This window comes from Oenanthe melanoleuca, chromosome 5 (genome assembly GCF_029582105.1).
Source record: "Oenanthe melanoleuca isolate GR-GAL-2019-014 chromosome 5, OMel1.0, whole genome shotgun sequence".
Taxonomy (NCBI): Eukaryota; Metazoa; Chordata; class Aves; order Passeriformes; family Muscicapidae; genus Oenanthe; species Oenanthe melanoleuca.
Genome location: NC_079339.1, coordinates 25623004 through 25646927, shown reverse-complemented (window position 1 = coordinate 25646927; position 23924 = coordinate 25623004). Strand labels below are relative to the sequence as shown.

The 23924-nt window shown below is 40.7% G+C and overlaps 1 protein-coding gene across 1 annotated transcript in view; it reads left to right on the top strand.

The window, feature by feature from the left end:
* The window catches only part of LOC130254083 (cytosolic phospholipase A2 epsilon-like), a 34933-nt gene extending 14110 nt beyond the window's left edge, over window positions 1-20823 (top strand). Inside the window, 18 exon segments of the mRNA XM_056493309.1 lie at window positions 4681-4817; window positions 5614-5742; window positions 6377-6417; window positions 6972-7014; window positions 7424-7487; window positions 8446-8615; window positions 8740-8832; window positions 9534-9571; window positions 10751-10886; window positions 11939-12075; window positions 12379-12604; window positions 12989-13103; window positions 13528-13665; window positions 14511-14618; window positions 15654-15842; window positions 16609-16775; window positions 17486-17672; window positions 20513-20823. Coding sequence (XP_056349284.1) covers window positions 4681-4817; window positions 5614-5742; window positions 6377-6417; window positions 6972-7014; window positions 7424-7487; window positions 8446-8615; window positions 8740-8832; window positions 9534-9571; window positions 10751-10886; window positions 11939-12075; window positions 12379-12604; window positions 12989-13103; window positions 13528-13665; window positions 14511-14618; window positions 15654-15842; window positions 16609-16775; window positions 17486-17672; window positions 20513-20823 — 2429 coding nt within the window.
* Window positions 20824-23924: the final 3101 nt, after the last annotated feature.

Below are 23924 nucleotides of genomic sequence, written 5' to 3'. Positions count from 1 at the left end.
GTATTATCCCTTCAGAAGAAATGAGTCAGTTCTGTAGCACTGCACTTGGAGCCTTTGCAAATCAGAGTGATTCTCCAGAGACATTAAGGGTTATTTTTGCTACAGAAAATAAGTGCAAAAAAAAATTAGGGAGATTACAGCTAGTGCAGGTGATACTAATGGCCCTGTCCCAGGAAAGCAAGTGGTGCCAGTGGGAGCAGGAGGGAGTGGTGACCCAGGGTATGAAACTTTGACTGCAACAGGTACTGCACCCACTGAATGTGCTCCAGGGAGAAAATCCTACTTGGCCACTTGACTTAAATGGCTGGACTGGGTGAAAGGCTCATTACATGGGGACTCTCATCTCTGGTCAGAGACATCACTGATGAAGCACAGTAGATTTGTGGGCTTTTGTTATTTCCACAAGCTAGCCACAGAGAGTGGCTTACAAATATTGTGCTTACAAATGGCTGTGGCACTGGGATGCTGGCAGAGCTCTTAGCTGAGTTCAAATCCTCTCTCAGACAGCAGTAGTAGGTAAATCCTCAATACTGTCTGTATTGTACTAAGCTGGTGAGGGAAAATGTTCCCAAAGATTGTGTCCAGAAATTGAGAAATGGGAGCAGTTCTCCTCTTCTTAGGTGAACTGTAGTAAACCAGGATTCAAGGAGAACCTGTCTGTGCAGGTGAAGAATATTTCACTAGGAGAAAATGATTTCTTCTTTTTCGTGTTATGAAATGCAGTAACAGGACAGATGGGGTTTTGTCCTTTACATTCATTGTTCTTATGAGACTAGTTTTTCTTACATGCTTTGGTTTTCAGTGCTGTAGTGTCCTCCTTAGCTGTGATGGAGATGAGTGATTTTAGCACGTGGTGGTTCATCTCAGGTACACCCTGCAGGGCTGTACTCTCACAGAGCAGCACACATGGCTGCAGTTCTGAATGACTTCTTTTGGTCTGGTATTTTTAACTGATCTTTAGCTCTAAGAGTTGAGAAGCAGTCTCAACATCATGCAGATTGGAAAAGGACATCAGGGTCTCTTAATGCTGACTTTCAAAGAGGCTGTGAGTTCAGATGTCTCAGCATTCACATGAGGTGACATTATGGCATCAGGGAAGTTGCAACACGTGCACTGGAGGGAGGGCCTGGCATGGCATGAAAGTGCTAACAGAGCCCAGCAACTGCATTACAGCTGGAGCACGAAGAAAATGCAAAGAGATTTTTTTTTAATTAGCTCTCAGGTAGCAATGAATGAACTGGAACATTTTCAGTAGCTCTCTTGTACACTTTTTTCAGGGATAAGAAGGAGCAATGTGAGCTGATTGGTCATTTCAAGGGCTCCCATAAAATAATGGAATCATGGTCATCTTAGTATTCAGCAAACATTCAACTATCCTGATATTTTTTATTTACCTCACTGTTTGCCTCATAGTTTAGCCTTAGTTTAAGTGAACTGCCACTTCTTCAGAAATACATAAGCTCAGTTAGAGTCACAGCATGGGAATATAGTCTGTAAAGTTAAAGGAAAAAATAGAAAATCACAGGAATCCTATGGAAAACAAAAACCTCTCCACATTGGTAGGGACTTTAGATGAATTGTGGCAAAACCACACGTGGCATAGTCTCCTTTCTTCACAGGAAGAGAATGTACTTTGTCCTAGTGATATCACCTCACCCCATCTTCAAGGTCAAATTTGCATACAGGAGTTACTGACACTGTTATGTAACTTGTCTGTGACCAATTATCCCTGTTACAGCAGAATCACACAAAGAGGCTGAGGTGTGAAGGCACTTCTGGGATTGTGTAGTCCAGACCCTTCTGTAAGCAGGATTGGCTTCAGTAGGTTGTTCAGAGCCACATCCATTTGTGTTTTGAACATCTCCAAGGGTAGAGACTCCACAACCTTCCTGGGCAATCTGTGACAGTGTGTGGCAGTGTTTACAATGTCACAGTAAAAATGAAATTTTTACTTATGTTTCAGTGGGATTCCCTGCATTTTGGTTTCTGTCCATTACCTTTTACCTTTCACTGGGCACCATGGAGAAGGGTCTGACTCAAACTTCTTTATTTTCCTCTCCCCTGATATTTACACAAATTGATAAGACCCTGTGAGCCTTCTCTCTTTCAGGCTGAAGAGTCTCAGCCTCTCCCCGTAGAGCAGATGATCCATTTTCCCATTTTCTTTCTGGACTTTTTTGCCCAGCTCACTTGAGCCCATCTCTCTAGTGGGGAGCCCAGAGATGTGGCCCTGTCAGTGCTGAGCAGGGAGGAAGGACCACCTTTGGATGGCCCTGCTGCAGCCTGGTGTCACCAACACACACAGGTGCCTCTCTGAGAGCTGCTGTCAGCCCTCAGCCCATCCTGCTGCCGGGGTTTTGCCTCCCCATGCCAAGGACTTTGCATTTCCCCCAGTGAACTGGATGAAGCTCACACTGGCCCAGTGCTCCCAGCTGCCAGTCAGGTCCTTTGGAATGTGTCACCACTCCCCCACAGCCTCTGGTGTGGCAGCCACTCCCCCAGGTCTTGCTCCACCTGCAATTTGCTGGAGCTGAGCTCTGTCATCACTCACACTGCTGATGCAGGAGTTGAACAGCCCTGGCCCCACTGTCAGCCTCTGGGGTACACACAGACACTGGCCTCCCACTGTACTTTGTGCTGCCAATCACAACCACCTGGTCCTGGCAGCTAAACCAGTTTTTAATCCACCTCACTTTCCATTTATCTCTCCTGTACTTCATCAGTCAGACAAAAAACTGTCACTAGCTGGTTTTACATAAATATTTATGAAATCAGCACCTACTGAACAGTAATTTTAGAAAGTAGCCTCATGAAGATATTTTGCCAAAGAAAATACTCCAGAAAATCAGTAAATTCCAGATAAAACAGTAACAAAAGACAACATGGTTGTCTCAGAGATTTTGCATTGCCAGATTTCTGTTTTATCACAAGTCTTAATTTAGACAGAGTGTGGTGAAAAAATGAAATTTAAAATAAGGGCAAAGCTTTTGATTTTCAACACCATCTTGGTGTTCTTTAAGAAAAAGAAAGGAAAAGAAAATAATGTGCCTTTGCAAGCTCAGCAAAAATATAGAAATGTGTCCTTCCTTCACCCTATGATAGCTAGAAACTAAAAGGTAGAGAAATTACATCTTTAATCAGTTCAGAAATGTTAATTCCTGAATTACGTCCCACCTCATCCACTTTGGCAGTTTTGGAGATGCTGGATCCGTGTTTTTGGAACACTTGAGACTGGCAGTTGTATGTGTGTTAATGAGAGGAGGGGTGGTCCAGATGTCCTGAAGCCACATTTAGTTCTTGGTTATTGAACTGTAGATCCGAGGCAGTGATACCAGTTATCAGGATTTATCACAGCTCAGCAGGATGTCAGACAGCACAGGGAGGGAAGAACTTTCAGTTATCAGATACATCAGCAGCACAGCCCTCCCACTCCTAGCAAATTAAATATTATACTGGTAATTGCCAAAGTCAATATGTTATCTTGTCACCTCCATTATGTTAAAATCTGAGACTCTGAAATGTTGTCAGTGGAAATAATTTCAAAGACAGGCAATTTACTTCTAGACCTTCTAGAGAAAAAACTCTGGGCACTGTCAAGAAATTCCAAGGTTCAACATGAAGTGTTTCATGGGGATCTCCCTAATTGACAGGCATCCTCCCCTGAGGATGTCCCAGTCACTGGGTTTCTGGATTTCAGGCACCACCTTATTTTTAGGCAAAATATCCCAAAGCAATATATCCTGAACTAAAAAATGGAGATGAACTTGCTCTTTACCTTGAGGAGCTGACTCCAGACCATTTTTGCAGATAGTAGGTGCTCTTCTCTCTGCTGACTGCCATGGCACCAGACTCCTCCCCTTTCCTTGCCAAAACCTGAATGGATCAACCCTTCTAGCTGCCACTGGAAAAGTTCCTGCCCAAGGTCTGAGAATCTCTTTGGTTCAGGATCTATGGGAGATGGAAACTTAGAGCAAGTGCAGCCTCACTCCCCTCCCTTCATCCACAAGATGCAAATCATTTCTGCTACTTCACTTCTCCTGGCAAGTGATGTGAAGCAGGAATTAGATTGCACGTCCTTCAGGCATCAGGAAACACCAGGAAAAGGCTCCAGTTCCCACTGAGCTCCTGAAGCAGCAATTGCAGTGCTGGAAAGCCTCTCCCTGCTTACCCCACCTAGGGAGACCATGATCAAGGCCACTGGAATAATTAATTTTCTGTCATAAAGAGTTAATAACCAGGTATGTCAGACATTTGCTATCTGAATCAGACTTAAACCTGATTGTTTAGATATTTCTCACTATGTTAAATTGCTACAGAGACAATTTATGTGCAATCCCTCTCAGGGTCTGAAGTTGAAGCTGTGCGGCCTCTGTCACAGTTTCACCTGCCAAATTTTGTTGATATGGAGCAATACAAGACTCCTGAATGTACACACTGTTCTATTTGCTAGCTAGGATTGTATTTTTTCTTTGAATGTGTAAGATTACACACAATTGTTTGAATACACTGCTTATTAAAAATAGTGTTGTGATGAACAAATTAGTTTTATCCATCTGTGTGATTTCTCTCTTCCTGGTTTGGCCAATGTTTATCAGAAGGAACTGACCATCTCTCAACCATGTTGAAGCTATAGAGCACTTCAATGTCTCCCCTGCTTGTATCATGTCTGTGTTTCTGCAGTAAGCCAGTCTGATTGCTATGTGAGGCTCTGGCTGCCAACAGCTTCAGATGAAATATTCCACACCAAAACCATCAAAAACTGCAGAAATCCTGTGTGGAACGAAACCTTCTACTTCCGGATACAGAGAAAAGTCAAGGTAAACAGCCCCAAACCTCTCCTCTTCACCTAATCTCTGCACAGTGTCTTTCAGTTTAACCCACAGCCCTGAAACTAGAAATGTCTTCTAGGGCATTTCTGAGTTTACTTAAAACTCCACACACAAGTCAAAGCAAAGCAATTCTGGCTTTGCTGGAATCCAATTTACTGCTAAGAGATTATTATTTATGTAAGCCTAATGAGAGTCTGACCTTGGGGAAGGCTGATGGGACCCATGACAGTGACAACACAGAAACTGAAATGAAAATATAGAATTACACTGTAACAGAAAAGCACGTGTTTTTCTGAAAGGACATGAAGTAATGGCAGGAGATAATGCCAAATTCAAGTATATTTAAGATCTTTACTCAGTTTCCTGCTGATAATTGAGCTACAGTCAAATACTGTGAACAGGTGACTGAAAGCAGAATGTCCAAGGACCTAGAAAGGTGATTATTGATTTGAAGCAATCTCTGTTGCCCCTGCTGATATGAAGCAATCTAGGACTTCTGGCAATCCATATTCCTCCCTAGAGGATTGCATTTTTTATGAGATCTACTTCAAAGCATAACTGCTGACCCAAAAGAGATCTCAGCTAGGCTTTAATTGGTAAGACTAAGACCTGGCTCTTTACACTCACTTCTTACTCCTCCTTCTCACACTTTTTCATCAGTACTTTTCTATTTTTTAGTGTCTGTATGTAAAGCAGACACTAGGCCTGGGAGAGCTGCAAAATGTCATGCTTCTTGTATGTCATACCTTCTAGTGAATTGGATATTTTTCATTTCTTTTCCCAGAATGTTCTGGAAATTACTGTTTCTGATGATGACACCATTCACGATGATGACCGTGCAATTGTGCTTTTTGATGTAGCTAAAATCCCCCTTGGGGAAAAGGTTTTTACAGCATTCCCACTAAACTCAGAGGTAAGAGCTCGCTCAGACATTTAGTACAGCTTGATGTCCATTCTCTTCTGGTTTTACCTCCAGCAGCAGCCTGGTGGTAAAAATATAGCAAAATTTATTAACATCCTGGAAACTGCACATCAGTGACAAAATAGATGGCCTTCTCAAATTCCTGTTGGTTTCCTTTGGCACAGGTCATGGCCAGATTCCCAAGCCTTCAGAGTAGATGCAGCTTTAGGGAAGTTTGCACTTTCAATAATCTGATAAAAAATAACAGTTTATTTAATCCTCACAAAGATGATAAATCCCAAAACAATGCAAGCACAGGGAAATGGCTGGTTTCCACAATATTTTCCTAAACACTAAGCTTTATCCTATCATGTTCAGCACATGGAAGCTGGCAGAGAAGAAAGTGTGAAATAGGTTTGTTGGGAGATTTACAAGCACCCAACACCCTTTGTTCTGCAAGTACAATGGAGAGCTTTTCCTTGGGGAAGAAAAAGCTGCCTCTGTCATTTAATGCTGATAATAGCAAGTTCTAAACAGAATATTTATTTTAAATGTAAAGGACACAGTGCTTGCAAAAATTAAGGTCACTTTGAAAACCTCTCACATGCTACTTGAGACATCTTCTTTTTTTTTAATTTATTTTCAGAGGAAGGAGGAGCTGGAAGTTGAGTTTGAATTGGAGACCATGTGAGTAAAACCCCATTATTATTGGCAGGTTGGAGTTATGCATTAGTGCAGGGAAACCTTTTGTAGATCCAGTATCACCTTAATAGCCAGAGACAAGTTTAACCAAATTTAATATGTGCATTAAAAAATGAAAGGAAAAATGCCATGATGTGGAGAAGAGTTGGGAATTTACTATTCTGTGACTTTTAAGATTTTTGTCTTACACAGTTCAGAGTTGGCTGGCAAACCCCACTGCAGCAAGGCTGCAGATTTACTGGAGGGTATTCTCTGGGAAAGTCATGGCTGAGGAGAAGGTTGCTATGAAACTTGTGCTACTGAGGCTGTTGCTAGGACTTTCCAGGTGCCTTAGAGCAATTCAATAATTTCTGCTGGATCATTATGTGGCATCTAGTGTCAAGGGAGAATACTTACAGAAATAATAAGAAGGAGTAAAGAAAATAATAGTAATAAAAAATATATAGAGAATAATGTATCCTGTTCAGGACAGTATGAAGTATTGATTTATATATTGTAAAATATATTTTATTTGTTGGTTTGTTTTTTTTTTTTTCCAGCCAGGGTCCTCCTGAAACCATCATCACAAATGGGGCCATAGTGGTAAAATAATGTTTTGTTCTTTTGTGTTTGTTCCCACATCATTCCTTACCATAGCTGACAATGATGCCAGGGAGGGAAACATTGCAAGTCTTTATTCTTTAGTGATACTTTCTCTTAGGAGCTTTATCTTTAAGGAGACCAGTGTGATCTTAGAGGAACCTTCTGACTATGATAACTTTCCCTTGTTTTGTCTGCACCTATTGAAAATGGAAATGTGTTTAGCATAGCACCATCTTCCCATGTGACATTAATTCTCACATTCACTGTGTCTGGCAAAAGTGTCCAACACAGCTGGCCCCCACATTCAAACAATGACCTTCCCTACAAATATCCCTTCAACATCTGCCAGCACTGGTGGTGAGAGCTGGATGAGTTATCTAATTCTCTGTCCTCATCACACCTACTGTAGTGTCGTGAAGAAGCCTGTTTGGAAGTTCACTTGGACAGCAGGAGACAAAAGAAACATTTTTCAGGTAAGATTATCACTTCGTAAAATAAATATTGGTGATTTTACTGTCTCTAACAAGGCCTGGACATTGCATCAGCAAAATACTACTAAGGCTTTAATCGATCACATTTAAGGTGATTTGTACAAAATTTGCACTAGAGCATGCCACCAGTCCTGCAGCAGGTATGGGTTCAGGGTTCTGACTTCATGGAGAGTCTTCTGCCAGACTAGAAACAACTAGAATCAGCTGCTTATGCAGAAGGTATCTAAAACCCAAGCTGAGATTCTGCAAACCTCTGCTGCAGCACTGCTAAACCCTGAAGTAGCTTAGGGGTTAATTCCTCAGGTGTCATAGTCCATGGCATTAACTTTGCTCAGGATCTCTGTCACTTTGACTTACACACATGCACAGAAATACCTCATTTTTTGCAGGGGTTAGCCACTCAGCAGCTGGCTCCTGCCTGACCCTGGTCAAGATCCAGAATCTAGAAGTTCCTCTGCCCACATCCCCTGAGGGGCTGGATCTGGTAGGCAATCTCAGAGCATGCATAATGCACACTGGCAGCATTAGCTAAGCTATTCATATAAATAGGGTCATTGCTGCTCATAAGAGTCAGATCTCATTTTAGGGGACTGAGGACTTCTTCAGTTCATTATTTGGCCTGGAATAAGGATGATTTACCATGCAAAGTATTGGTTGTATTCATTGTGTTGTGATGAAACTGCAACAGAAAAGCAGCAATCTAAAATTCGGCGCCATCCGTGTCACGTTCCCATCTGACTTCTTGCTCAGCACATTATAATGATAGAGTCACCTGAAATGTTTGGGGTTTGGATCACTTTTAGAAGATAGCTTTCAGAATACAAAGGAAGAGGAGAAGGAATTTGTTCAAAGATACCTTTTGCTTCTTCTTTCTTTCCCTCTCTCTTTTTTTTTACAACTGTAAGTAACTTTGTGTATGCATTTTATCTCTTTGTTTTAGAGAATGAGCTAACATTTACAGTGAGAGGATCCTTTGAAGAAACCCAGACCGTTTCAGTGGGCTGTGACTCCCACTCCCCTCTCCCAGATCCCACTTTCTTCCACTATCCCAGATACAAGCAACCCTCCCTGGATGTGGCACTCAGGAAGAAGAGGAGGCTTCCCACCTTTGTACGTGACCCCAGAACATGGTAGACAGCACAGACAGTCCTGTGACCTGACATTTACATGTGAGTAGGGAGCAAGAGGAGAACACTTCTGTTTTAACCAAAAAGCACTCCATGCTCCTTTTCAGTGTGCTTGCATGTCATGTGGACCAAGGAGGAGAAGTGTCCCTTTGACAATCCCTCTGAAATCACTCCCCTCCGAGAGGGAAGTACTTGGTGAGGTGAGTGTCTGCGGGCCATGGGGAATCCTTTGCAAGCTTTTTGAAATTCTTTCTGATTTGCATGAAGCAGAAACCAAGGGCCACTACTCTTTATACAGAGATAGTTGTTTTCTAACCTCCCTCCAATCTAGGGCAATGCATAGTGAAGTGAATTATTTGGGGCAAAATAAAATGGGAAATCCAAGGGTAAAGGGAGAAGAAGAAAAATACCTAAGCTGTTGCTCATGCCCATGTGTTTAATCAGGCTAGAGGTGACTGGGTGCCACTGGAACAGGGTGGTGAGGCTGCAGCCTGGCACAATGCCCCTGAAAGCAAAACCCCACATGTGTGGGGTGCTCAGCCTCTCTGGCTTCTCCTTGTGCCTGACAGTGTTATGTGAGAGAGGCTCTGGTCTCAACACCCATCTTCACTGGTGGATCCTTCCAGGGAGGTGAGCTGTAGCACTGGTGTTTATTTGTGTATTTGTGTAGCTATCTAGTACCAGGCAAGCTTTACAAGGGAGATAACATGTGGACTACAGATGATGGTGTGCTAAAGTCTTAATCTATTAACCAGTGTACATCTCTGGTTACTGTTGAAATATTGAGAACAGATCCTAGTTTTTTGAGATTCAGAGTTTTGTAGGTGTAGCAATGACCTGAGTGGGGGAAAAGGATTATTAAAAGTATCAATATTCATGATTATACCTTTTCAATTTTCAGCACAGAAAATTTGATTTGCTCCTTAAGGTGAAAAAATGGTAAGACACCTGTGGTTTTCCCCTTGGTTCTTTGTATTTAGATAGTTGTAAGTCAAGTAAATCAAGTTCCAATCCCTTTGTTACTGCCTTTGTCCTGAATGCTGTCCATCCTCATTTCAGAGTATAAAATAGAATGCACTCAGTACATAATGCAAAGATTTTCAGCAATGGATCTTTTGTAATGGAACAGGAAGTTAAGAAAAGGTTTTAGAAAGAACACACTGATTTTTCTATTCATACTGTGCTGCAATCAATATTACATGGTAAGGGTTACTGTAGACATGCTGATACCTCTACTATTTATTGCCAAATGCATGTTCTCAATAAAAGCAACATTTCAAAATTAATTAAAGAAACCCTTTCTGTTTCCCAAAAGGTCTTTTTATCTGTTTTCTTCTATTGGAAAATCAAAATCAGAGTGCATGGATACTCTAATATGTGAAAAAAACTAAAATAATAAATGTACCTGCATTTATTATTTTAATGTCTACTCAAAGAGATAAATGCAAACAAACTCAATGAAGTGATTGCTTATTTCTAAACCAAGGAAACACACTGTGTGTTTTGGAATATTGTTCAAGCCTTAGCAAAATTTATAAGATGGATATGTTACAGTATGTACCATATTGTAACAGAAGAGAACTTCCAGAAAAGCAGGTGCTTTTTCCATCATGCTGTTTATTTTCAGTAAATATGCTATGAAATTTACATACAGTTTACAGCTGTCATTTAAATCCTTCTTCCTTAGAATGCCTCTGCAAGATTTTCATTGCAGCTTTCAAACCACAAATGTGGTGCTTATAAATATCAAAAGAGCATCTGATCATGTAAATCTACAACTTCAGTAGACTGTTTCACAGATGTCAGTGGAAGTTTGCCCAACTTTTAAAAGCCACCTTTGACACACTGCCCTCTGCAGGCTTCTGGATTTATGTCTGAAAAGGAGAGGCTGTTATTTGTGGCTATATTTAATTCCAGGCATCTTTGGCAGGGATAAAAAAATTCCTTTCAGTTCAAAGGCAGATGAACTGTTTTTCTCCAAGAACAAACAACATTTAATATCTCCCTTCTTTTCTTTACCCAGACCTGGTAGTGAAGGCATATCTATTTATGAATAGAGCAATTAAAATGCTGGTTTAGACTAGAAATGTGCTGTGTGATACCTGGTCCTTGTTGCAGCCAGGAAGAGCTGGACGTGCGCCTGGGGTTCGACCTGTGTGTCCAGGAGCAGGAGTTCATCCACAGGAGGAAGAAGGTGGCTGCAGCTGCTTTGAAGGACATTCTCCATCTGGAAGAGGACTTGCAGGATGATGAGGTATCTGAGACACAATTACTCTCTGCTTTCTGCACTGATGAGTGTCAAAACATAGCATGATGGTTGCATTTTTTGGGAAACCTTGTTGTTTCATTCTTTCTCAGTAGCTGACTTCTTTTCCCTATTCTAGGAAAGAAATGATTAGTACTCATCATAAACCTGATGTTATGACCTAAACTGAGTTCAGCTTTTCTTGCACAGATGGGCCTCTCAGACACAAGACTCTGCCTAAGCAGAGTCTAAGCCATGGGTCATTCCCTTCCCCTCTGATACAGAGCCCATACTTCCCTGCAGAACACGCAATCTCTATACTCTTCTGATTTGTACATGACATTTATTCACTCCAATGCACAATAGCTGTCTTTACTGTTAAAGATGCCAATTCATTTTCATGTATTAATTATTTTTCTAAGACTGCCTGGATTTCTGTATGGTCACAAAAGCAATTAATTGCAGTTCACTGGCATACCTAGTACTGTATATACACATGTGGTAGGTGAAGTGAGCATGGTTTCTCTTTCCCTCCAGCAACTTTAAAAGGGAATGGTGTCACCAGCCTCTGGTTTCAGGGGTTCTGAACCACCCTGTGCTCTTAAATCCATCAGTCATGACATTTCTAGTATGGCCTGTGGAATAACTGTATGAGAGTTTCAGCAAACTTTAGGAAAAGAGAAGTTATTATTGCTCACATGGAAACAGTGAGACTGATATTTTCTGGCCTTTTGTATCTGATAATAATCTGATTCAGATGAAAGAAGGTAACATTTCCTCTGATTTTTTTTTCTGCTCTGTGTTAAAGGTTTTCGAACAGAGCCCTGAAAATGTGATAATGGATTTCATGTTCTAATGCAGAGCTACACTAGAACAGAGGAAAATATGAAGTATTTCTTACTCCTTACATGCCCCTTTATTAATTCAGGTTTTTCTTCACATTGAATTCGTGGCATATTTTTACTACTTTATCAGTGCTGTAAATTTCTCCTCCTAATCAGAGATGTCTCTGTCCCTTCTCAGACCATGTCACTAAATGCATGTATTTTGGGATTGAACAGGTACCTGTGGTGGCAATCATGACAACAGGAGGTGGAACCAGAGCTCTGACAGCCATGTATGCTCACCTCCTCAGTGTGCAGGAAATGAATGTCTTGGACTGTGTCTCATATATCACTGGTTTATCTGGAACAACATGGTAAGACCAAGATAAGAGCACAGGAATTTTCTGTAATTGACATCAAGGAGTGATCTTGAGTTATATCAGCTTAGCTATCAAGAAATGGCTTTCTTTTTCTGCTGTAGCCTTTTTTGTTTGTTGTTTCTTTCAGTGGGTATTTCTCTACATTTGCAATTAATTAAATATGTGGGTAGTACCAAACACATAGTGTTTTTTCATATAAATGAAGACATAACACACAAACCTCCCTAATTTCCCAAAGCTCTGCTTCAGCACTCACACTTTCCCTTGTGGGTTGTCTTTTTGTTTGTTTGTTTTTAGGACCATGTCAAACTTGTATGAAGATCCTGACTGGTCCCAAAAGGATCTCAAGGAAACCCTCAATGATGCCCGAAGGCATGTGCTTAAAAATAAGTTTGTTACTTGTTTTGCCCCTGACCGTCTGAAATACTACTTGGAAGAGTTGTGCCAGAGGAAACAGGAAGGACATCAGCTGTGTTTCACAGATCTGTGGGGACTCATCATTGAAACCATGTTACATGACAAGGTACAAAAACAGCACCTTTCCTCTTCAGATTTGAATATCCAGTGAATACAGCAGTGAGGAAAGACAGTAAATCAAAAACTAGTTGAGATTGGAAGGGACCTCTGGAGTTCATCTTATCCAAGCAGGGTTAGGAAGGGCCACCTACCCTGAGCTGAGGGGGTAACAGCATTTTCTCCTTACCATATTCTTTCAACATATGAATTTAGGATTATTTGTGTGCTGAAGCACTGGGGCAGGGGAGGGGCAGGGATAGGAATGACAGCACCTTTCTGAACTAAGCATCCTAGTTGGAGTCACACATGCACTGCATTGTCAGTTTTAGATGAAGTGGGAGGCTCTCTGTACAATCCAGCTGTCCTCAGTTACTGTCATTCTTCTAAACAGGAGGACTGCCATAAGCTCACAGATCAGCAGCAGGCACTAACTCAGGGTCAAAACCCTCTGCCCATCTACCTCTCTCTCAATGTGAAGGATAAAATCAGCGACCAGGATTTTAGAGGTAACAATGCTCCAGAATTGCATTTAACATTTAACCCCAATTGGGGTAAATTTAGGATTAGCTAAGGATATCAATGCACAATATCAATATCAATTCAATGCACAAATATTCTGAGAAAACAATCCACCTCAGAGGAGAAATTTAATAGTTAATATTTTGAAAACCTTAGTATAATTCAGTATTCAGGATCAAAAGCAGGACAATAGAAGACATTATGCACTTCTGTAGAAACTGTCAAAATGTTTATAGAGGCATAGATGTAAGAGGACAATTTGTTCTGCATGTTCACCACTGTGAAATGTACAGTGAATAAATGTTTGCAAAGTGTGTAACAGTCTGCCTTAACCTGGCCAATATCACATTTTATTCAAATAATTATGCTTCTGCTGCTGTAATCAATCTGTCTTATGCCTTTTTTTTTTAGAATGGGTGGAATTCACCCCTTATGAGGTAGGGTTCCCAAAATATGGTGCCTTCATTCGTGCAGAAGATTTTGGCAGCGAGTTCTTCATGGGTCGCCTGATGAAGAAAGTTCCAGAATCCAGAATCTGCTTTTTGGAAGGTAATTTGTTGTTCTGCAAAAAAGTAATAAAGTATAATCTGTTCCTATACAAAGTCCTCTTCTGAAATTAAATAGTTATTGTGTAAAATCACAGGATCAGTATATCTTAAAATATCACAATCTGCAGGATTTTTCATTTTCTCTGTGATCTTATTCCTCTTAAAAGATTTACTGATTTCATCTGTGGTTATGCTTACTGACATGAGACCTTCACAATACACATATATATTTGTCAGCAACAAAAGTTGTTTATCATTGCTGTTAAGTTAAATCATCAGTTACTTTTTCAGCCTAGTTCTCTAAAAGACACCTTTTTATCTACAATGTTTCTGCCACATCTAGCCCTGATAAATTCTTCAGATAAAATTTCCATTTCAGAGTGCAATAGGTCATAATATTTATCTTTTTTCCCCTCTTGCATAAAAAAAGTGAAAGCAGTAAGGAAATCTTCCTTCCCTTTGCAAAAGCAATATCTTGCCTCATTGTTCTTTCTGCTTCCACCAACTGCATAAAGGAAAAAGGAAGTTTTGGGGTTTTTTTTGAGAAGTTGAAACTTTTTGCTTGTGTGGAGATTTCACTACAGCTAATGGTGAGGCATAAGGAAGCAAATTAGAATCTCTCTGTCCCTGGCTGCATTTTCAGATAAGGACCCAGGTTTTCCCTTCTGTGATCAGAAATCAGGTCACCACCCCCTTTCTACACCTTGGCACTTTCTCCTCTAGAATGATGCTGGGATGTTTCTGCCTCTGTTCTCTAAAGTGTCCAGTGACACAGTTGTTTGAAAGGTTTACATCAAATTCCTTTGCACCCCATTTATTTTCTGCCAAACACATTCTATGCCACAGGGATCTGGAGCAGTGTATTTTCCTTGAATCTCATGGATGCTTGGTATATATCTGTTAATTCAGAAGACTTCTGGCACAAATGGACACGAGACAAAATTACTGACATAGGTGGGTTATTCTTATGTGATTATTTTGTTTTATTTTATCTTTTTTCTTTTCCTCTGTGCTGCTATTCTCTTACTGAAATTTTCAAAGCCCTTTTAGAGCATTCTCTTCAGGATTTTCTATTATCCACATGTAAACCGGAAGGAAATTCATGCCATGTATTACATATGGCAGTTATTTCAGTTGTGTAGGAAAAGAACCTACAGGATCCATCACAAAAAATTAAAAGAGACAATGGCCCTCTTATGAGATGTTTTCTGAGCACAAGGGTAAAACTAGAGAAAAACATCCCTGCAGATGCTCACACAGCATTCCACAGTCTTCCAGCTCCTCTCTCAGAAGTTGAAGCACCAAAGAAATGAGGGAAAACCACATCCTTGCATCAAGTCTACAAAATATTGACACAAACTTCAGTACTGTTGGACTCCATTCCAAACTAGTCCTAAGGATGAGATTTGCAAAACACGATACAAAATTAAGAAAGATCTGCAGGGTCAGATTTCAAGGACAAATACACAAGGCAAACACATTACAAAGAAAAGGTGACAAGGAAGAGATGTATTTCAAAAGAGCTTACTTATTTTATCTTCTAGCATTTGCAAGGGAGTAATTTCTGGTTGTTAAATCAAGGATTTTATATTTGCTAGTGAGGGACACTAATTACGTTTGTGTAGCTGAGAGATTGTTACTGTGTGGCTTTTTATGTGTCTGAGAGAGAAAATGTGGCGTGGACTAGCAAAGGAAGACAAAGTTAAGAGCAAGATATTTAATGGATAAAATCATAGCAAAGCAAAGGAATTTCTAGTAGGTGAGGTGGACTCCTTTGCACTACAAACAAAGGCTTTATCACTGGGAAGTGAGAAGAAGAAAGGGATTTTTCAAAGCTTAGCTGAAAAAACCCATGATATTTGTGAAAATCCTGGAAGCAAAAAGAGAAAGAAGTCCAAGTTTTCCAAACGTATTAAACCAAAGGATGGCTGCCCAGATTGACTTCAACAGTGAAACCACGTGTAAAAACTGTTATTTTTTATTCTGCAGATGATGAAGCCCTATTCCCTACAAGACCAAATGAGTTGGATACTCGAGTGGTTTCTCCTCCTGACAGCTTTTCAGAGATTTTCCGGGATGTTGCAATGCTACGTCCAGCAGCCTCAGAAATCCATAACTTCCTGAAAGGCCTCCAGATAAACAACAACTACCTAGAGAGCAAGTTTTCCAAGTGGAAAGGTATGGTAACAACACCCTGTTTGAGTTATAACTTAAACCATCCTTGTGAGAAAGAAACAATCCTCAAGAAGTTATTAAGCTAACTTTAGCTTCAAGCTTTTTAGTTTCATTCTGATCATATTTGAAGTTGTTTGTCACTGAAAGCTAAAACTGGTGAGCAGGAGAGGCTTCAAAATAAGTTTTTTAAAAAATTTCCTGAATTCTCACGACTGATAGGTGAGAATCAATTTGTGACTGATGGTGAGAATCCCAATTAGTCACTCAGCATATATATGTGCCAGCCAGCTGCTGCTGTGTCTGGGCATGGCACTAGTGCTGCCACACACTGTCCTTTGGGGATTTTTTTTTTGTTCAATCTAGCACCAGATATTCCATGTAAAATTGTAGCTGTGTGCCTGTTCTCATAGTGAGCAAGACACCCAACATATTTAGTGTTTTTACTGCACTGAGAGACAAGATGCTGTTTTAATTTGTTTCATATTAACAGAAAAGGGGGGGGAACAAAAAAAATCCCACACCTACCTGATCAGAGTCACACAAGATGAATTAAGTCTATTCTCTTGAACCCCAAGTTAATCCCTTTTAGTCAGAGGAAATTGCAGAATAAAGAGTGAAAAGAGGAAGCCAGATGAGGAACTGAGAAATGACTGAACTGCAGCCATCAGCTATATAGGTAGGTTTAGCACACAAGAAAAGTTGAAGTCCCTTTTTGTTAACAATAGACTTTTCTCAACACTTCCCTTGAAAAAATGTGCTTCTTTCCTAGACTGTGAGCTGGACACCCAGCCCAACCACCTGACAACAGCAACAGACTACCTCATCCTGATTGATACTGCATTTGCCTTTGCTACCAGTTACCCACCCCTTATGAGACCAGAAAGGAAGGTGGATGTCATTTTGCATTTCAACTACAGCTCAGGTTCACAGACAGGGGTGAGTCTTGCACATTCTCTCCACTGATTTCCCTGTTTCATCACTGAGCTCCCAGTATGGCTGATCCTCTACTCATAGGAACATTTGTTTTTCCCCAGTATCTGGGAAGTGTTGATAAGCTAACAGTTTATCACATATCTTTATGGAATAATACAAATGTTATCAGGAAATAATAATTTAGTAAACTGTACCTGCCTGTTTTTGCATATAAGTGGTTTTAGCTGATTTGAAGGCAGTCAGAATTAGAATGAATGAAGCTAATTGCCTTTAAACATTGTCTAATATTTCTCAATGCAATCATACATATTCCTATGCAAAGGAAAATGTGCCTTCAGGGCACTGTAACTGCAACAATAGAAGGGTTTGATGCAGAAGACCAGATATGCAAATAAATGCAACAACAGTTTGCACTTAGGAATGTTAAATTCCTTAGGAATGAAAAGTTGTCTAAAGGCAACTTTTTCATAGCCAAATGTGAAACACAGCCCATGTAGATTTTCAAAGGTATGTGGGCTCAGATCCACCTCACTTAACTCTACCCTTCCAAGACTTGGCTCCATAAACAACCTACACCTAAATTGGGTATGCACCATAATCTGTCAGAACCTGTCCCTTGCCCCACAAATATTCCCAGTGAAATTAGATTTTAGTCAAATTCAAATCACGTTCTGATGTTTTCTTTTGTTCTGTTTTCCTATTTTGGCAACAAGCCCCTGAAAGATGCCTCGAAATACTTTGCGAAACAGGGAATTCCTTTCCCTACAAAGGTGCCAGATGATCAGGAAACTCCACATCTGAAGGAATGCTACATTGTTGGTGATAAAGAGAGCCCAGAAACACCTATTGTGGTATTTTTTCCTCTAGTAAATGACACCTTCAGGGAATACAAAGCACCTGGTAAGTTCAGTAACCCATCACATTAACAGAGCCATCAGCCACTTCCTTCCTCGTTTTACTGGATAATATATGTTTTTCAGATCATGCTGTAATAGCAGACTTGAACTCTCTTTGCTTAGATCTGAACCATATCTAGAAATATGTGATTTTTTCCTGAACAGTAGAGAAGCATGTGGGACTAGCCTTTGGCACACACTTTCCTCTTCATACTTTTTGGCTTTTCATAAGCAGATTGTAGTTAATTGAGGAAAAGAATATTCTGTTTATCTGCAGTAGCAGAAATTAGCAGGAGTAATTTCCTCTCATACTTGTCATCCTCTCCTGTTTGAGAATCCTCCAAGGAGTCTAAGGATTTCATTATTTAAGATAATTTCCAGGCTTACATTTAGGCAGATAATCTTGAAAACAAAAGCATGACCTAGCAAAGTGATGAAAATGTAACAGTGAAGTATAGTAAAGTGATGAAAATACAACACTGAGCCATTCCAACAGTGTCTGTTCACTTTGAAATTGAAAGGGTTTCAAAAGCAACATTGCTAGTCACTTCTAAACAAATGAATTCTAAATCCTGGTACAATATCTCACATGCCATAATATTCTCTTGCTACAAAAGCCTCAATTCCTCTTCCTCCAGATGCTAAAATTCCTACCTCAGATTGTGAGTTCTCTTCAAAGCCCTACAGTATACTTGAAAGCCAGAAGTTCTAGGTTAGTACATTCAATTTAAAACCAAAACAAATGCAGAAACTATTGTCCCAATTGTATAAATTCTTATCCTTTTATATTAAGTAAGCTGTAAAAAATAACATGGTACTTTTGCTTTGTTGGTTGAGTTCATTGCACATTTGAGGTGTACAAGTGGGGTTTTGAGCAGTATCCAAACAGACTAAGGATATTTATGCTTGTGCACACACCACTCTATTCCAGCTCTCTCCACTGATCAGATAACCAAAAGGTTACATTCTGCAGTTGCCCTTTGTAGAGAGAATTAAAGAAAGGAGAAAATAAGAAAGAAGTGGAAGAGTTGACATTTAGCTTCTGTACAGCTCTTCTGTACTGCACTCCTCTTTTGTATTGCTCTGTGAGGGAGTTTGCTTGCCTTCCTCCTCTCAATAATTTCCAGAAACAAGAGATTCCCAGCCTAAGTCAGTTATCTACTCTCAGGTGTATCTACTATCAGGTGAACATCTGATGATGTGCAGATGTTAAATGTCAGCATATATTATCAGGGAGTCTAAAAAGGGGTTTTGCTAGGTATGAAGAAAATTAATTTGAAGACCTGCGTGATATCTGCATATTGCATTCACTCGAGGCAAGCTTGTGCTGCCCAACCAGTTCAGCTGGTAGCTGCAAGACAAGACTAAACAGGAAGAGAAAGAAGGGGTCCTGGTCATGCCCCTGGAGCAAAGCATCAGCTGAGCTGGCATGAAAAGGCTCTGTGCAGGCAGTTTTTTGGGAGGACTGACACCTTGCAGCTGAAACCTGACCTCCACAGCAGCAGGATAGATGCTGCAGAAGGTCCTGGGAGGCTGGAAAGGGATGTCTGTCCTTTGTTAGGGACAGGCAGAGATCAGCTTTATTTTATTTTTTTTTTTTAATTTATAGTGCTTCAGTACCATGCCCTAGCCCAGATCTAAATGGTGAAGTTTTAGTACAATCACACAAACAGTTTTTCCATAGGAGCTCATCCATCAGCTTGTTCAGAAGGAAATTTAGAGTCTGGGCAGTAAACAAGTAAAATTGACGTAGTCAAACTGGTTAACTTCTGCACTGTTAGGCTATTCCACAATCAAGTAGAAAGGGAATTCTCTGTATGAGACCTAGACTGCTTCAGTTGGGTTGTGCCAGTTCACTGTAACCCTGTCTGCAAAGCTGAGACATCTCTTGGACTCCAAGAGACCCTTCAAGGAAAATCAGAACCCTTTGACCAGTGTTGTTAGGCCCATGTTGGTAGAGAAGATTCCCCAAACACATGAGGTGCTGTCAGTGAGATGCTGACTTTTCCCAGTGCCTTCCCCCTGCCATGGCTGGGGTGGGGCAGGTATCTGTGACTGTGGAGGGAACTTGTTTGCTGCAGTAACACCCTCTGGGCAAGGTGATGGTCTCACTGGAGGCTGACAGAAAAATTCTTGTGTTTCTGATTCTCTCTCTGACAATGTTACCTACCATTTCTGGGCTGCCAACGCTCTCTTTCCCTCTTGCCAACTGTCAGAAAACCAAAGGGTCTGTGGAAATTATGAAGAAGCATAAAAACATATGTGAACCTGGTTTCATCTGGGAAAGAGTTAATTTTCTTCCTGGCAGCTGGTAGAGTGCTTGTTTGGGATCTGGAATGAGAATTACATTGTTCTTCCTTTTCTGTCCCATTAAACTTTATCTCCACCCACATTTTCCCACTGCTCTTCTGAGTCTCTCCCCATCCCAGTGGTCAGGGTGGACTGAGCAAGCAGCTGTGGTGCTCAGCTGCTGGCTGGGGTGAAACCATGACATGGGATTACAGGATAGCACACAGCACTGGATCTCCTCGTCCTCAGGTCTCTGCCCCACGGGTGGGATCATCAGCCGTCCTTCAGCAGTCAAAGGCACATACTGGAATTCAGTAATCTCCAGAATCCAACAAAATTAATTGACCTCTTCTCTTCCAAGAACCTATTTATTCTCTGTACCAGCAGACAGATAGAAGCTCAGCCTGCTCATTTGCTGTGTCCCACCGGTGCAGAGTCAAGCAAAAAACTGATTTAGTTTAGTTTAGGGCTGTGATCCACTATTTGTGCATGCCTGAGAAATACCCAGACCCCAATTGCTTTCTGCAAATTAACCAAGTCACTGCTTGTCTCTAGGGGTGAAGCGCAGTCCCTCGGAGATGGCAGAGGGTGAGGTGGATGTTGACAATGCCTGTGGCCCATACTACATAAACAATCTCAGCTACTCAGAGGAAAACTTCGACAAACTGGTGAATCTAAGTTACTACAACGTGCAGAACAACAAAGATTTGATTCTTCAGGCCTTGAGCACGGCTGTGGAGCGGAAAAAGCAGCGTAAGAAAGAGCAAGCACTGCAAAAACCACCCGATGGCTATGGCATGTGTGTGCCTGACAGAGAGGGAACCCAGCACTTGGCTGACTGCCCAGCACCCAGGAATGTGAAATAAACCATCCATGAGTCCTGTTGATGAAGAAGAAAAGGAATTTTATTAGGAAGTGAAGAAAAGCCAAAGAACACTAAGAATAGCCCTTCACTTGTCATCAAAAATGTTAAGCCTGTCTGTCAGTGGAGGGAATAAACTCAGAAAAACAGCTCTTCCTAATGAACTAATGTGCTTCCCTTGCTGACAGCCTCAGGAGCGTGGCTGGGTGAGGCTGTGCCCCACTGTGCTTGCAGAAGTGACCTTCCAGGCCAGGGCCAAACTGCATGGACAAGGAAGTGTGAGGAAGTTTACACTGACTGTTTGTGTTCTACCTGTGCTATAGAAACAGAGGATTGCCAGTGCAGAAATGCAGCAGAGAACAAAATCCATTGTCTCTAAAACCAAATCAAGGAAGCCATTTGTAAACTGTATGTGAATGTAAATAAATATTACATTTATATAACAAACCACTTCTTTTGAGTAGGAGTTACAGCAAATAAATACTTTTCATACCAAATGTATATTTCAGCCATTTATTTTAGGTGCTTTTTCCTCTAACAGAAAGACAAAGGCAAAATGCAGACATTTCATAGCTGCTGAAAAATTATTGAAGAAGAAAGTACACCTGCTCCAGACCTAGATGCAAGCTAGCCCAGGATCCTGGGACACCTTGAGTTTAGGATTACAACCAAGACCCATCTCTACAAGAACCAATTCATGGTAATTTATTTTAGCAAGCTGGATTTAAATGCTATTGACAATACCAAACATTCTTTAATATTGATAAAGTGATTGAGACTATTACATCAAACAGACACAAGAAACACAGACAAAGCACAACTAAAGTTATATACCTAATATCACTCGTGAAAATATGATTTTTTAAACTTGCTGTAGAGTATGGCAGCTGTTGTTAGCAGAATATCAACTTTCCATTTTCTGACATTTTGGTTGTGACAGTAATGTGTCTCCTTTCTAGCAAGCAGTCTGGGTTTTTGACAGATAGAATCTGTAAAAGTCTACTTTCATTCTTCTTCTATTTTTTTAAAATTCAATATTGTTTTATTTATTAGACATCTTATATCCACAAGCCCGTGTTTCCTACAGGCTTCCCCACTCCTCAGTTCTGCTGTAGAATTCTCTGTCATGAAATCCTGTTATTGTGGGCCAGACATGGAAGTCTTACAAATTCCTTTGCTGTCAAGGTTGAGGGTCTCCTCCAGGGTGGTGCACAGAGATGTAACCCTCCTGTTTGCCACTTAGCTCAGTGAACACTCACCTGCATGCTACAGGAGCTCTGTGTGCCCAGAGTTTATCTTGCATGGAAACCAGAGAGCAAAGGCAGCAGTCATGCTGATGAATGCTGGATCTCATCACAGTGTGGGATGGGATGGAGCCAGAGGGCACAGCCAGACCTGGGAATTTGGAAACACTCCCAGGTTCCCGTATACAGTTAGAGCTTTATTGTCTGAAGGGCAAAAATTATTTCACCAACAGCAGGAAGCATGTAGGCAGGAAGCCTGAAGACCAGCAGAACGAGGTGTGTGAGGGCAAACACTTCCCTGCCCTTCCTGCTGCTTTCCAGCAGGCACAGAAGGGTCATGGAGGACAATGAGCACATTACCCCATTTCAAAACTCAGTGATTACTCAGTGTCTCAGTTTTCTGTGTTCAACAAGGATACAGAGGAAAGTGTCAGGCCTGATCAAGGAGGTGGAACTGCTTCCATACAAGGTAGGAACAGCTAAGGAATCTGCAGCCTAGGAAAAGAACAGGAGGAGTGAAAGGCAGAGAAGAGAGATGTGTGAAGTCAATGCACCTCTCTTCTATCACAAGACCTAGAGAGGATCAGGCAAATCTAGTGAGCAGCAGGTTTAAACAAAGTGAGGCAGCTCTGCACATATATAATTAAGTTTTCTTGTTGATAAAATTTTATGCATTAAAAAAACTGATTGAGTCTTATGCTGGAAAATTTTTAGGGACTGAAAAAATACAATGGCTCTGCATCTGGCTCAGTCCTGCTCTGAGTCATGAATTCCCAGAGACCCAGAGGACAGTCTGAGGCAGCATCATACCTGCCCTGTGAGGTATGTGAGCTGTGTAGGGTCTCCAGTCATTAAATACTGGAATTTAGCACCACAGACAAGGGGGAAAGGAACCTCACTCCACACTGCAGTACTTAGCTTTTCCACAGCTCAGATATTTTTGCAGATAATTAATAATTAGGAGCAGTCAGACCTCTGAAGATGTGGTGATACAAGACTAATTTAAAAGAAATTACTGAAGTAAAATAGAGAAGGTGTAAGTAACTACAAGGATAACTTAATTACATATTAATTAAGCCACAGAGAGAAAAGTAAGGATAATTAAAGGAATACAAAACCAAACTAGGAAAAGAAGATTTTAAAAAATGAGGAAACCAGTCAGCAAGACCCTATGTGAAATGGTATAAAATCTTTGGACTCAGCATGGAAATTGCAACAAAAGAGTTGCAAAATATATGCAGAGCCCTAAATAAAATGCAAAGCAAGGAACCAAGAAAAGGCAAAGTGGTTAAATGCCCAGAACTGAGCATTGCTAAAGTCTAACATCTGTTCTTTGAGGAACAGCATAGAGAGGAAGGAGATGAAAAGAGCACATCTAAACCTGCTGATGTATTTAGAAAAGACCTGGAGCATATAGAGAAAATGCAGTATTCAACATGGAAATGAGGTTGAAGAAAGGTACATGGATAAAAATGTGAAACAGCAGATGTGCTGGACCAGCAAAAGGGGATGTTAATGATACTGTTGCTGTGAAGGAGCCGTAAGTGTGTCACACAAAAGGTACATTGTAATATTGTGCTTAAACACTGTTTCAGCAATAATTTCCAGTCCTTTTCTTTTAACAGAGATCTCAAGGTTGGTTCTTTAGTGAGCAAACTTTAATGTCAGAGGAAAAAAAATACTTGCTTTATTGATTTCCCCAAGGTTGTAGTGAATCTGGTTTTACACTCTACTAAAACTTGTAAAATTAATGAGCAAGGTGATCCTCCTATGTGGCTTAACACAACGCAGGACCTAAGGTTAGAACTTATCTATATCTGTATCTTCTACACTCGTCTCACAGAAAGATTTCCATGTTACA